The 15,624-nt window shown below is 36.2% G+C and overlaps 1 protein-coding gene across 2 annotated transcripts in view; it reads left to right on the top strand.

Annotated features, from left to right (window-relative positions):
• Nucleotides 1–700: 700 nt before the first annotated feature.
• Nucleotides 701–15,624, top strand: part of LOC136764257 (scrapie-responsive protein 1) — a 31,488-nt gene continuing 16,564 nt past the window's right edge. The window contains exon 1 of one of the 2 annotated variants that reach the window (XM_066718130.1): nt 701–1,229. In XM_066718130.1, the coding sequence (XP_066574227.1) occupies nt 1,095–1,229 (135 nt within the window). In that variant the 5' untranslated portion in view covers nt 701–1,094. The remainder of the gene's footprint in view (nt 1,230–15,624) is intronic. The other variant, XM_066718129.1, reaches the window with a different exon arrangement.

The raw sequence follows: 15,624 nt of genomic DNA, 5'->3' as shown, positions 1-15,624 counted from the left end.
CCATACACCCGTTCAATTAAATTGTTAAATTTGTAATACACACATATATCAGATAGGGAAACAAGCGCTGGCGTATATATGGGTATTGCTTTCGATGTCTGTCTAATGTTATTTTTATCTTATGTAATGTTTTGGACTTCGCACAGGCATACATATTTGCACTATATAAATGGGTTATTTTACTCTTTTAGGAACTGAAATGTCTTTGATTCTTACCTTGATCTCTCAGGCTAAATACAACCCTAACACGGGGAAGTATAGCTACCTTAAAGGCGATTTCGCAGTCTCTGAAGAGCTTCCTATAAAAGTCCTCTGTCCTGTTACTTTGTGGAGGATTTAACCTGAACTAAGTTATGCTTTTACAGCAGCTGAAAAAGAAGAATGCATAATTTAAGACTTCATCACCCAGAAGGTTATCTTTTCGGGTCACGGGTGGGGTAAATCTTGTAATGGTTTTGTCTTCCTTTTACTTGGATAATTAATTGTGCGAATATTATTTATTCTGTAATTGCAATTTATTCTTATTTATATATATATATATATATATGTGTGTGTGTGTGTGTGTGTGTGTGTGTGTGTGTGTGTGTGTGTGTGTGTGTGTGTGTAAGTATTACAGGTCTACGTTCTCCAGTAAAAGGCTACGTTTTGTGATCCTGTTTCATTCATACTAATATGAATTCGCGTTGTAGATGTTCCAGTGTGTGTGAAAATTGCCTAACCCAACAATCCGTCCTGTTTTCTTTCTTGAGGTTTTGCTGCTTTAGTATATAGATGTCAGTGCATGGGGACACTACAGCATGATCCATAGAAATACCTTTTCTGAAGCACCCCACAAACAAGAGCAGGACTCTTTTATCTATGTTAGGATATGAAGGAGACAACCAGACAGTGTTTGTTAAACGGTATTTTCCCCCCTTTGGTTCCCAACGTTGTGCAGAAGATCTGCGCTGTGCCCCATGGTGCTGTCAGCTTTGACACATGCCAGATGGGACCGCTACTGTATGTGAGATTGAGTTTCTCACCAAAAAAACCCACTCTCTCTCCGAACCGTCTCCAAAAACCTTCTCCGGGAACTGCAGGTTGACTTCGCAGACATGCACCACCTTAAACACTGTCTCAGCATCTCACAAAATCAACCGTCTTGGATTCAAAGTCAGATCAAACATGTCGCCATCACGCAGAACCGCTGCGCACTTTCCCTCCACAAAGACAGACACAGTTACTGCCAAGTAAGTGAATTGTGTGTTTTGTATTTTGTTTTTTCCCAGACATGCATATATTTTATATTTATAGATTCAGGGAAGTCATCGCGACTCTACCTAGTTCAGATACTGCCTGTGCTCTGCTTATTTTTAAGTTGGATTTTAATTGCAATATCCGTCTTGTATTTATACTGTTATTTGGTCAAAAGACGTTTACGGAGATTATTAAGTTACTTACAACATTGGTAACGTGGTACATTTAGTTTGGAGTTTAAAACCAAACAATGTTTTCAGTTAGTAATAGAATAATAATAATAATAATAATAATAATAATAATAATAATAATAATAATAATAATAATAATAATAATAATACACTTAAAAATATATATATATATATATATAAACCATACTCGTTTTGTAATCAGTTCAGACTCCTAAATATAATTAAGGCCACACAACCACAAGGTCCTTCTTTTAAAAACGGTAAATATTCAGGGTGCACCATGCAAATAGGTTTGCAAATAAAATAGTAACTATGTTTACTACAAACAGATAGACTGTTGTTGTTTTTAAATGTAGGCTATTCATTCATTCATTCTGTTTTATTTTACCTTGGGTGCACAAATACAGTATAATACACAGACAAAAGGACTTAAAATATTCTGAAATATAAAACCTTTAAAAATATATATAAAATCTTTAAAAAAGAGAAGCAGCCGGGATTTAATTTGTTCTTGAATTATTCTAAAGTAAAGTTCATTCAACAGAGCTTATATGTACAACGATGTAGGGTAAAATAATACAATTATGGAGAAATAGGCCTAATAGAAAACAATAGAAAAAGCAATTGGTCCACCGCTTTGATTTTACCTTGTGCATCATGTACACATAATGTAATGCAAATATCATCTCACATAACAATATGCTGTATGTTTAAATAGTTGTATTTGACCTTGAATTTCATATGTATTTATTTGCATTTGCATGTTTTGGCATTCTTACTCTACACAGAAAAATAGAAGGGAAAAAAAACTACTTCTGACCGAGTAACAGTCAGTTCAAAGGCCATTTTGTGATTGTGTGCAGACTACACTCTGTGAGAGTTTGCCAGCCCGGGTTAGGCAGGACTGCTCTGCCGCTCCAGACTGCAGGAGAAGCCGCCTCCTGTCGGGCATTTGCGCCAGGCTGGAGAATAGAGACCTCCCAAGTGGATACGGGATGGGTGTCATTTCCAGGGACTGCACACTCTCTCCTAACCTGAAAGAAAGAAACAAATAATAATGTAGTCCATCGAATAACCATATTGAGACACTAGACTAAATATAAAATAATTCCATATAGGCCCCAGAATCCACCCTAATACAATAAAGTATGTTTATTTCTAATATATGCACATGCGTTGCTGTACTTGAATGATACCATGGGGTTAAAGTACATCAGGTGGACTGTGATATAATCACCTAAAAGAGTTTTTTTTAATCCTGATTAACATTTCTCTCTCTAATATTCTCCAGGAGCACTAACGCGTTTCGTGCATTTAATAAAGCATAAAATAGATGACACATACACATGTTGCCTGCAACCGTGCTTTAGCAAACCCAGCCAAAACGTAGCACGAAACACACTGATGCAGTTACATTCAATATGGAGAAACTTTTTTTCTAGATTTGTTATTTTATATATTGTATCGTCTATATTCTAATACTACTACTACTACTACTACTACTACTACTACTACTAATAATAATAATAATAATAATAATAATAATAATAATAATAATAATAATAATAATTATTATTATTATTATTATTATTATAATACAAGTAAATACAACAATACATATAATAATAATAACAACAACAACAACAACAACAATAATAATAATAGTATGTGTAATAATTTATTTCGGTGTTCTTTTGCAATCGTCGAGGTTCTATTGATAGCACGTCTCTCTCTCTCTCTCTCTCTCTCTCTCTCTCTCTCTCTCTCTCTCTCTCTGTGCTGTTGTATTAGGCCTATTTTAAAATGCAATCAAATTGAAAAGGTAAATAAGTGCATAGCAATGTGGAATATCGTGACTTGGCCGTTTGCAGCATTTTCATTATAGGCTACATGTGTAATTGCAAGCAGAAGTGTTCTTTTCGTTTTTCATTGGCAGTTCAGCTCAGATCTGTAACCAGTCCAATTTAGCCACCCAGTCCTCCCATCCCCATTAAACAAGCAGTGTGTGTGTGTGTGTGTGTGTGTGTGTGTGTGTGTGTGTGTGTGTGTGTGTGTGTGTGTGTGTGTGTGTGTGTGCTGTAATATCGATTGTGTTGCAGCGCACGCAAATATGGATGCCCCTAACGGACTAATCGGCTGGTATTAAAGCAATTAAGGAGACACACCACGGATCGTGCTATTAGGACTATTAGTTGTGTTGTTTCTACTAAACGCTTCGGATTGACACTGCATGACCTTGGCCAGTTTCAGACCATTTTCTGTCATTTAAAGGGAGGCAGCCTGATCTATTGCAATATTATCTTTAGGTGTGAACCATCACAGACACATCCACTTGTAGATCCACGTTGTCCTGAAGCGGCGCATTTCAGACCTCAGTCCCAAAGGTTGCATCTCTTTTATTAGCATGTGTTCTTGAATACAGTTTATGGGAACCGAAGCTCATATAGGCGATTCTCACACACGGAATCGTATCTCCACAATTGCATCCTTTCTTTAGCTTCGTTTGTTCATTATCCTACTACAGACGTATGGCAATTCTCAAAAACTATATAAGCCTTTTTACAATCTTTTACATTTTCCATGAACTTGGATTAAATGTGTTGTGTATACTCGAGTGCAATGAATGGTACAGATGCCCCGAAGGCCATGTTTGTGGGGTCTAGCAGGGAAAAGATCATCCGAGTACCTGAGGTCGCAGTTGCGCTTTTGGGGGACGCAATGAAGTCCTCAGGAAGAGATGTCTACATTGTGTTACTGAACAGAAGCTCCAAACTGTCTCCTTACCGGATCTGAGTTAACTTCGGGACTATAAAATATTATGTTTTAACACCCCCCAAACTGGCAAACAAACTATTTAATATTGCATGGTGTATTTGTGCCCGAACATTCACTTAGCGCATTGCCTTACATCTTATTGTTACATTTCCAGATATGTGTGTGTGTGTGTGTGTGTGTGTGTGTGTGTGTGTGTGTGTGTGTGTAATTGCTTTCTTCTATAAGCCGTGAAGCCCAGAAACAATAAACTTGCGCAGCATTTTCCACAACATTCCCAACATAGCATTTCAGGTGTTGTTTAAAGTGCGTTTACTTGCTTCGTGTTTATTTACATGTTTCAGGAAAATGTTATGGAGGGCAAGAATGTCCTGATTTTCTCACCGAACAAATAAAACATTTTCCAATCCTATAATGGTGAAATTAATAAAAATAAAATTAAAAAATGTGATGGCAGGTTGTGCTTTAGGTGGATTTATTTACGTCTGGTAGGTGTACACGAGTAGGATCTATAATAAATAGTCTATATTGGACCTTATTCTTCGGAACAGAAAAGTCATGTTGGTTTATTACAGACTGACACACACACACACACATATGATTACCTACACCCTACCTGTAACATTTTATGTAAGCGAACTAAATTTCTTGAACCACTTTTAGTTTGATGAACTGAAAGTAGGTTTGTTTTTTGAAAGATTATAATACTTTGTGGTTTTAATCCAGGGCAAGATTGATGTCCCAGGATTGATCTCAGATTCACTTGATCCGCACTTTATCCGCTCATAAACGCGAAACCCTGTTCCTTCGCGAACTGAAGCAAATTGAAATGTTGTAGTTGCTCATCCTGCACCAAGAGCCCTTGTGCGCAAGATATCAAAGCACTTTCATAAGCACTATATCATTTTGTATTTTATTTTTTTCTTTGTCAAACAGCAGGTCCGAATTAGGCCAGTTCGTAAAGATGAGGATTGTTCTCCAGTTTCGCTCATCTGATAAATATGTTTGGGTTTAACTCTGGAATGAAATCGGTTTCTGACAAAAGTGTACATGCTATTTTCATCAGTTGGCTGTATATAATTTATCTAATACAATCAAATAGAATAAACAGTATAGATTGGTAGCTCAGATTTAATTTAACTTTTTACACAATTTATTTAAAGCTGGGTGGGTTACTTAGCAGACTGTGTATTTAATTAAAACGCTTTATTTGAAACAAATATAAAGACACTTTATTATTGTTAATCGTGTGAGTCAATCCAGTCATAGACTCGCCATATTGTGCCATGCATGGAAGGCAAGTTACCATTTGAATGCCAGCTTTATTTATAGCAAAATATTTATTTCTGAAGTCTGTATTAGGTTCTCATTTCTCAAATCATGTATTCACAAACTTTTAAAATATGAAATTGCAGGCATCAAGGGATGACAAGGTGCTTTATGTGTACTTTTTCTATTTATAAAAAATACGCCGATGACAAAGACATAAAAGGTACTCGAGTACGAGTTATTAATTGTGTTGAAGCCTGGTTGTTTAGATGTCCTTGACTTTGCTTCATCTCAATTTGTTGGATATTCCCCCCTGGACTAAGGGATACAATGACTAAAATTACAACGTTGACAAACTTCAATATATAGTTACACACAGCACGTCCTATATTGAGTCCAGGTCGCATCGATTTATTCACATTTAAATGCATGCTTGCATACATACATACATACATACATACATACATACAGAGGCCTACATACATAAATACATATGTATCCCATACAGCGGTCACTGAATAAATCAAAGCTAAACTTTTTCTTCGGATTAATTTTCTTCAAAACAATTCAAAACAATATTATCTGTTGATACGAAGGCAATGAACACAATAAGTAGAAAATGCAGTGAATTTGTGTTTATGCCACATCCTATCCATAGTCTATGTTTCTGGGGTGTTTTGCAGGTTTCTCGCTGCTTGTTACTATTCAATCGAACTCAATGTGTTCATGTTCAATGTTATTTGCATGTATTTTCAATCACACACTATCTACATTACATGTAGCACCAGCTCCTGTAACAATGATAGGGTTTTGCTGCTTTGCTCCTTCATCACACATTTTTAATATATTATATCGTAATCGTGTGTGCTAAATGTCTCAACAATTTTCGCTCGTATATAAACGCATTACATGCTATAGACATTCTATAGGTTTAAAATAAGTTTTTTAAGATATACATGTAGCCCTATTACATTTTATTAATAATACTGTTTATTAAGATCAAGTTTAATGACAATAGTTACATGCATGTATTCAGGTATTTTGTCAGTTTTGACATTCCCACTGTCAAACGGCAGTTTCTTTTTTCCTTCTCTACCCCTCAGATGAACCCGTTTAAAATGTATGCTTCACATACCGTAATTAAGTAATTGCTAACTTTTACTTATTACCTTTACTTGTGAAACTTAGCCTACTTCATTATATATTTGTAACTAACAGTAGGCTACGCCACATAAGATAATCGCGCTATGAAGATTTATTTTTTCATTCACTTTGTTTTCTGTAAGCATTTCACATGAATAATTAGGCACAATGTGTACACAGATATGTTCCAACAGGTTTTATGAATAATCAATTAAAAATGAACAGTACGTGCTATATTGAATGACTCCGTAGTGTTTCCCTTCAAGGTATAATCTTTGAACTCTGCATTTTTGTTAATGAAATGTGCATGCTTAATATGTATATGTATGTATGTATGTATGTATGTATGTATGTATGTATGTATGTTTGTATATATTTATGTATGTATGCGCTTGTTTGTTTGTGTTGTAATTGACATAGACCGTATGGAGTATATCATACGAACTAAAACACATCAATACATTATATTAAAAGATACGGCATGTTTGGTCTTCGACAGAAACGCGTCTCCCTTTCTCTGTCTAACCTCTTCACTGTTTCTGCCTGCAATATGATATATACATTATATTTCTTCCATTCACCATTTAAACTCAGTTTCTGTGCATGTTTTCCCAATGTTAGGTCCTTTATGTTTTTCTACACACGCATTTAAAATATATGTGTATGTTCTAGCATACAACTTACTTTATGCAACATATCACGGAAATAACTATTGTCTGGGACTGAAGAAATGGATGTTAAATGATCTTTTCTGGGAGCGATAATGGAAATCACACGGGGGTGCGTTTAAATCAAAATGACAGCGTTTGGTTTATGACACGAATATATCTGCCTCCCCATGTAGACCCGAGGCTGCGTCTGCACACATGGAGAGATGGAAAGTCCTACTTGTTAAGTGGTATCTTGAAAGAATACCGTCCATTTGAAACGACTGTAGCCTTCATCAAGGGACGCCTGAAGAATTGGCATGTGTTTGCAGCAGGCTATTTAAACACACAGATCCACACACACAAGATTATGGGATTACATGAACGCTTTACTAAAATAGATCTAAAAAAATGAAGACTTTAATTAAACTCAACTAATTAAAAAACATATTTTGCCTTCTCACAAGGACATGTCAAAGAGGGCATATTTTGCTGTTTTTTGCTCACATTTCATATTAAAAATGAAATGTTAGCAACCACACACACACACACATGCATAACATAAACACATAAAACAGCTGCGGATACTCAACGCATTCTGACACACAAAGGTTGAAGTCTGTATGTTGTCATTCATTCATTCGTGCATTAATTCATTCTTTCCTTCCTAATCATGTATACACAAACAAACACTGGTGGTCAGAATCATAGAGACCTGGAATACCTGCTGAAATGCAACTAAACTTCTTAAAAGTGGCACTGCTTGTGACAGGACCTTTATCAATCAGCTTCGATGAAAATAATTCAAAACAAATGTTGTCTAGGGAGTCTGTCCAGGTCCCACTCTTACAGACCGCCAGAGGGTGAGAACAAGTAGATCGCCTCGGGGAGGTCCACAGGTCCTAACCAGAACTAGGACAGATGTAAATATTGCTGTAAAGGATGGTGGGATCTGGCGACTTTGAGAATGGTGTTAATTGTAGTTGTAAATAGCTGTTGCATTCATTTACCACCCATTTATGTGTTTGCCTGTTAGGTCTTGTGTTTGGTGGCTGTTTAAATGTAACCACCTCCTTCACATGCTCTTGAGTTTGCAGTAGGGTTGGCTCTCTCCAGCTCTCCCCTATCGGTATATCGATGTCATTCCTGTTGTGTTAGGATTAGGTTACTCTTCAAATCAAAACAAAATTCCGTCCTCTCTTTAGCTCCCACATTTATAAGTGCTGCGGTATCGCAGAGATAAACATTAGACCATTAGAATGATGTTTCAGAAAGTACCACTTAGAACATTTAATATAGCAGTCCAAAATCAACATATTTGGTCATGTACTCTCCTTTTCCAGAACAAGGAAGAAAGCTGTAACAGTCAATGGTGCGTGTAGAGAGTCTGACTCTCCCATCGCAGACATGTTGAAGGTGTGATTCCTGATATGAAGGGAAGTGATATACCTGATATGTAACAAAGAAGTCATGATGTAATCTGTTGCTTCTGCACTGGTGGTGTTGTGTGTAGCCTTAATTACAGCTTGCAAAGCCAGGCCCACATCCCAGCTCTGAACTTGGGGCATCTCCTCTTGCACTTGATCTCAGATGATCCCACCTCAGGGCCACGGCACTCAATTGCCCCTTGAGGTGGTAGGGAGCCCAGGCCCGAGTAGTTCTCATCTCAGAGGGATCTTCCACTGCTACTCCAGCTACTACCGCCCAGCCTCATGTCTGCCTCCTGTTGTATCTGCCACTCCTCAGTGGATAGTTGTTTACATTCAACTCTGTGTTCAGATCCTGGACCCCCCAACCCCCACCTTTACTCTTCTCACAGGGGCTTCCTACCAAGTCACAGTAGCTACAGCCCTCTGCTGTACAAACTGGGTATTACAGGCCATGGGGTTTAATGTTCATGGAGCCAGGTGGGACCATGATGAAGTCTGCAGTCTGGAGTCAGTGCACTAGCTGTACCTCTTGGGTCTTTCAATTACTGTAATAAAGCTTGATTCATCTAGAAAGTGATGCTTCCACCTGTGTGAAGAGCCCTCTCTGAGTATCCATACCTTGGCTCCAGTGCTTGAAAGTCTTTAAACCTCATATTTTCCATTATGAAGGAAAAACTGTTGACTATCATACAGTTGACTTGGTTATAAAACCACACTAAGACATTTATTACACTTTAAGGATTCCAGTAAAACACTTATCAAGCAACTGTGTCAAAACTAAGCACTCAATCTCTCTTTTTTTATACTTTTTCTGCCACTTTCTCAACTTAATGGCACCAGAAGACAAACCCTGTGTAAAGTAAACTCTTATGAGACTAATAATAAGGTGCTAGATAAGGCAGGTGGGCTACCGTGTGATTCAATAGGCACACATGAGAAAAACAGAATCATATTAAGTCTAAAAATCTTATTTGTTGAAATGAAATAGGTTCCTGTCTGAATCAAAAGACTCTGTGCCTCAATACAGGCTCGGGTTTCCCCCTGGAAATAAGTGCTGTTTTAAAGTTTATAATGGCGGTGGGGTGAAAATAAGGCTTCAAAAGGCTGGAAAATGCAGCCATCAGAGAGTAATAGCCTACTTACTGGAAGTGACTCTTCTTGTAGATGTTTGAGTGTATCGAAGTATACCAGTAGCATCCAGTTGTAATTTCATATTTTGAATGGCTGCTACAGGGGCTCATTTCAAAGTCTTTCTTAATACTTCATTTGTACTTTTTTCAACCAATTGATGTCAATGTAAGTACACTGCAGAGTAAAATAAGGCATAATCATGGTTTTATCCTTTCCTTGTCTTTGGGGGAAATCCGTAGTTGTCCGTAATCTAGTCCTGAAATACAGCAAACAACAGCTCAAATCATCAGGTCAAGTATATCAATGGGGGGTCCTGTTCAGCACAATGTGAAACAGGACCTTGGATGCAGAAAATACCACAGAATCATAATGTTTGTTAAGCCAAGAAGAGAAAAAACAAACCTCTGAGCGTACATTAAAACAGAAAATAGAAAAATGTATCAAACACGAAAACAGGCAATGTCCTTTGAAATCTGCATACAACTGATAACTCTAGTTTCTCAGGAGTATGATAGGCACGACAAATGTGAAAGTTATCAAACAAAACGCTGAATAAAATAAATTTCCGGCAAACTGTGTGTGTGTTGTGTATGTTTGCGCGTGTGTTTTCAGGGTGGGGTTAATACATTTGCAATCATTTTCTGATTCTGGAGTCTCCATTGGCGTATCTATATTCACATTTTCAAATGGATTTTAGCATAAAAGAATATAAGACACCCTTCGAAAATGAGAATCGAGATAAACTGTTTTTAACTGTTTCTAAATCCACAAGCTTCACAATAAAATAGGGATCTGTCAGCTTCTAAGCCCTCAAATTTCGTGCTGGCACCCAGCATTCTTCATAATGTTGAAATGGCATTTTGAAGCCGCTTAACAGCCAGACTTTGTGTAAAAGATATGTATGTGAAATTCTGTCAACTCTACGCTAGCATGAAAAGGACCTCTTATGACTTAACTTTTAATCACGTTAAAGCAAACAATATGTTTTCCTTTCATGTTTTCAATGGCTGCGCTTACATAATGTAAAATAGAAACTGTACTATTTTACCACTAACTGTATATAAAACAAAGGCCATTTGGATATAAGCTGGTTTTAATTTGCCTGACTGTCAAACCACCAATTATTATTCTGAGTATAGAACAAGAACTGCAACATGGTCCTTTCTGTCTGACCGAACCTATAATTTGACTCTTTGTGTAAACCAAACATCCCCAAGTATCACATTCTGTTACATATTTTGTTGTATTAAACCAAACGCGATTAGCTCTTTCCATGCCCCAATCTGAACATGACCAAAAAACATTTACCCACATCTACCAGTGGATCCCCGCAGATACCTGTGTAGAATTAGACAGCCAGAGCCACTCGGGTCCTTTCACAGTCCTGGGAACAGTCACTGGGAATTGTCTTTAAACTGGTTAGGGCAATCATTAGTCAAATTCAAAGCCTGAAGACACTGGCCACACTTCCATGGCATCTGAAGCATGTTTCTGGCTCGCATATGGCAAGGGTACGGCAGACATTTCACCAGTGCCATCTAGGGTTACAAAATAAACCGGTGTTCTTCCAGAGCAGGGCGTCTGTTTACTTATTTGTCGTTTCTGTGTACGCTCAACCCTGACAGCGCTCTGTGTGTTGTGCGCCAGCGCCAGGGCCGAGCGCAGGACACTGAGCGCCGTACGCCAGCCGATCCGGGCCTGAGACGCCGAGGCCCTGGCGTTTACTGTGCCAAGTTTAAGCTGCCCCATTACCAAAGAAGTGTATTCTAACACAAAGGACATTGAAAATAGAAACATCAAAGCTGTAAATCTGAATACAGTAGAATATATATCTGGCAATAAGCTTTTTTGCATTACAGAATATGTTCAAATGGACATACAGTATGATCTCTTTTAATCTACAGCAACACAAAAATTGACAAAGCAATTACTAGGCAGCAGTAGTTTTGAGTATTATTATTAGTATTGTTGTTGTCATTGTTGTGGTGTTTTTATTATGGTAATCCTTTGGTGAATTGTACTCGGTTTTCTTTGTAGATGTTGGCGTGTTCCACTTCAATCTTATTTGCCTCGTACACCATTTTTCTTGCAGATGACTGCATCCCGTGTGTTTCCCACTTTATTAGGTTCAGAAAAGTATATTTCTGGAAAACGTTGTATTAAAAGAACCGCATAGATGTATCTGATGACACAATTGTGTTTTATTTCTTGAATGGACGATGGAAGTAAATTATGGCAAGCCAAATAATCATTTTGAGATATGTTTAATTAATTTAAAGATATCTTCAAATATGTCAAGATATCTCTAAATTATTTAAAGATATCTGCAAATCTTTTAGAGATATATTTCAAAATCACCTTAATTAGATATCTGTGAATGGTTTAAAGATATCTGAAATTTAGTTTTGAGAGATATCTCAAAATATGACAACTGCATTTTGCACAACAAAAGTTGGACCTGAAGTAGGATTTAGGCTGCATGTGACAGTACGTTTCGCATAGTATATTATTGAATATGTATAATTGTATAGTAGTCCGCAGGAAGGTATCAGTGATATTGTGTAGATTATTAGTAGCATTAGGCCTAGTTAAGTTATGTAATGTGCGTCAGGGATGGTGATCATGTGGCGGTAGTGTAATAGCAGGTAGGTTAGTATAATAATAACACGCCTCTGCAGCGATGATTTTACAGCATGTAGTTTAGTAGCGTAAGCAGCTGTCAATCTGATACTGTCAGTCAATCGGCCACTAAAGTGACAGGGGCGTGTCTTATTGACATGGGGCGTGTCTCATGGTATCGGGGCGTGTCTTGTGTGATAGGGGCGTGTCTTTTGGGGTGTCGTAGAGGACAAAATAGTTTTGCAGGGGACAGAGAAAATGCATCGCTAATATTGTATAGTTAGTTGTTGAAATGTTTCTGTACATGCTAGTTATACAATATTATTTGTCACATACTGAATGATAGCCTGTTGCCCTACAGAAGCGTATTGACTGTAATGTAGTACTGTACTGTACTCTATATTGTGCTGGGATGCACTCACTGTACAGTAATACACACAGTATTGTATTATGAGCTGTACTGCAATGTGATACCCTAAATATATTGTATTGTACTGTAATATACTGTAGACTGTAGTGTAATGCACTATGCTGTGTTAGTCAGTTTCTCAGTATATAGCATCGCATGCTGCCAGCTGTCAGTAGAATTATTTTAATTTGTAATCGGTTAAAAAACTATCGTTAAAAAAAAGGACAAGCAACTTAGTAATTAGAATAACTTGACCACGTTTCTCCTATCTAGCATAACATTTTAAAATAAAATAGGTCTATACCGGGCTTTAGGAACGTTATTATTATTATTAGCATGGGGAATAATATATTACAATAATAATAATAATAATTAAAAAAATATATATATATTATAATAATAATAATAATAATAATAATAATAATAATAATAATCCTATCAGAGAACCCTGCATGCTCAAACCAGCATACAAATTATTTCTGCACAGATTAATAAACTCAATATGGCAAACAACTATAGCCATATTAGTATATTTTAGTTTTATCTGATAATAAAATATGCCCGCTTCAGACTTTGTTCCCGCTCTCTTTTACATTTTTCAGCCGATTATGTAAAACTTGAAACTGAGTCAGTTTGACACATTTATTGGCTCCTCATTATTTGAGACCAGAAACTATCAATCCGACATTGAAAGGTGGCGCCTATATCGCGGTGGTAATCGAAAGTATTCATTTGAAACTGTGCTATTCGGTAACTGAGTTAAATACATATCAGTCTCAGCACACACACGTCCCGTGGTCCAGTCCCTGGGATGTGTAACCTGCTGAATCTCTGCTCAACAAACTGAAATGATATACCATTGAATAAAATGTTTTTTTAACTGGACAATGGTCATTACACTTAACAAATCATTTTTTTCAAATGAAGGTTATTGAATTTCCTGTGTCATGTAATATAATTATAAAACAACCTTTGTCAATCGCTTTTAATCTGAAAGAAACGTACATTGATTTGTATTGCGGGGCACCCATTAAAGTTGATTTGTATTTTTTACGTCTCAATTTATACTTGAAATGCATGTAAAATAATCAAATATATCATACTATGTCAGGATTACAAATAGACGCAGTGTTAGGGTCTATTGGGAAGGTCATTAAATTTATTGTGTGTCGTTTAATATTTGCAGACTACTGTGTAACTTTGTCAATGTAGGCGATCCAACATTTCTACCAGCACAACGTAGCCAACGTACAAATACACATTACAAACACATATATTGAGTCACAACAGTCGCCTCAGTGGACAAATATGATCAACTATTTATATTACAAAATCATGGGAACTGTTTCAAATGCATTTCAAAAGTCGTCTATCACTCCGAAGGATTTGTTTCTTTTCGTTTTGTTTTCTAACACCAACATAATTCATAATTTCTAATTCAACCGAACATGCTAACCCCTAAACACGATGCTGTTAAAGATTTGTTCAAACTTTCTCACACGTTAAAAATATAAATTAGGCCTGACTAATCAATTAATGGAGTATCCTCCAATTGTGCTGGGTCGTTCTGGGTGTAGTAGAAGTACTATAATGTAGATTTCATACGAACAGGCTGTATAATACATGTACTGCGTTTTAAAGCAGCCGGACACCGATGTTACAGATTATTCTTCACTCGTGACTCAAACACTATGTATAAACTGCATTTTCGTATTGATGTTGCCGATCTATATTTTGGAAAACCATACCGCTTAATTGCAAATGATTAACTTTTACGATTATCGGGTTGTTTGTTTAGTTAAGTCGTTTGGTTGGTTGTCATATTGTATTGTAAGCATATTCTAATCCAAAACCACTCATCATCGTTTAACTAAAAATACTCAACACATTTTGTAAAGTTTGAATTTAAAAACTGAAAACCGTATTTGCTCGTTGGTTTTGTTTTACTGCCTTTCTTGGTTTGTGAAGACGGGCTGTGGATGCAGTGAACTGTAGATGATTGGATACCAATATGTTCACTGCCTGACATTACGAGTGATTTAACAATTTGCTTTATGGCTTTTGATTGAGAATTAAATGAACCTTAAGTCAATGTGTGCATCCTATGTATTGGTATTTAATTTGCCCAAATTGAAGCAATTGGGTTTTTGATGTAAGACGTGTATGCTGCTACTATAGCATATTATTATTATTATTATTATTATTATTATTATTATTATTACTAGTAGTGAACATATCCCCCCAAAATTGAAATCTATAACAATACATTTACCTTAATTAATTTCAAAACGTTTTCAAACAATATATCAGAAAATACAATTGCATTATAACATGCTTTTCAAAGAGTAAGGACGATTTTATTTTAAAATCAACACATAAATACTGTGTGAGTGAACACGTCTGTCTATAAATCACTGTTCCTATGTGTTGAATACACGTGATTTTGAATTGTAATTGTATCTGTAGTGTTGTCTTAAAATAACAATAATGTTCTTGCATAGATTATTCGCAGGTATAGAGTAACGGATAATGTACCTTTTAAATTACGATTTAAAATAATGTACCTTTTAAATTAAATTGTAATCGTATAGCCGTAGTATTGTCCTTCATTCGCTCACTTACATAATAATTATATTTATACACGTTTTCCAGATGATATATTGTTGTTGTTATTATATAGTACGCTCTAAATTGAATATTCATATAATATAATTTATATATATATGAGAAAACAATAATATATTAAATATATATATAAAAATAAAACAATAAAAGCT

The sequence above is a fragment of the Amia ocellicauda genome, chromosome 12, assembly GCF_036373705.1.
Source record: "Amia ocellicauda isolate fAmiCal2 chromosome 12, fAmiCal2.hap1, whole genome shotgun sequence".
Taxonomy (NCBI): Eukaryota; Metazoa; Chordata; class Actinopteri; order Amiiformes; family Amiidae; genus Amia; species Amia ocellicauda.
This window is presented reverse-complemented; position numbering and strand designations above follow the sequence as displayed.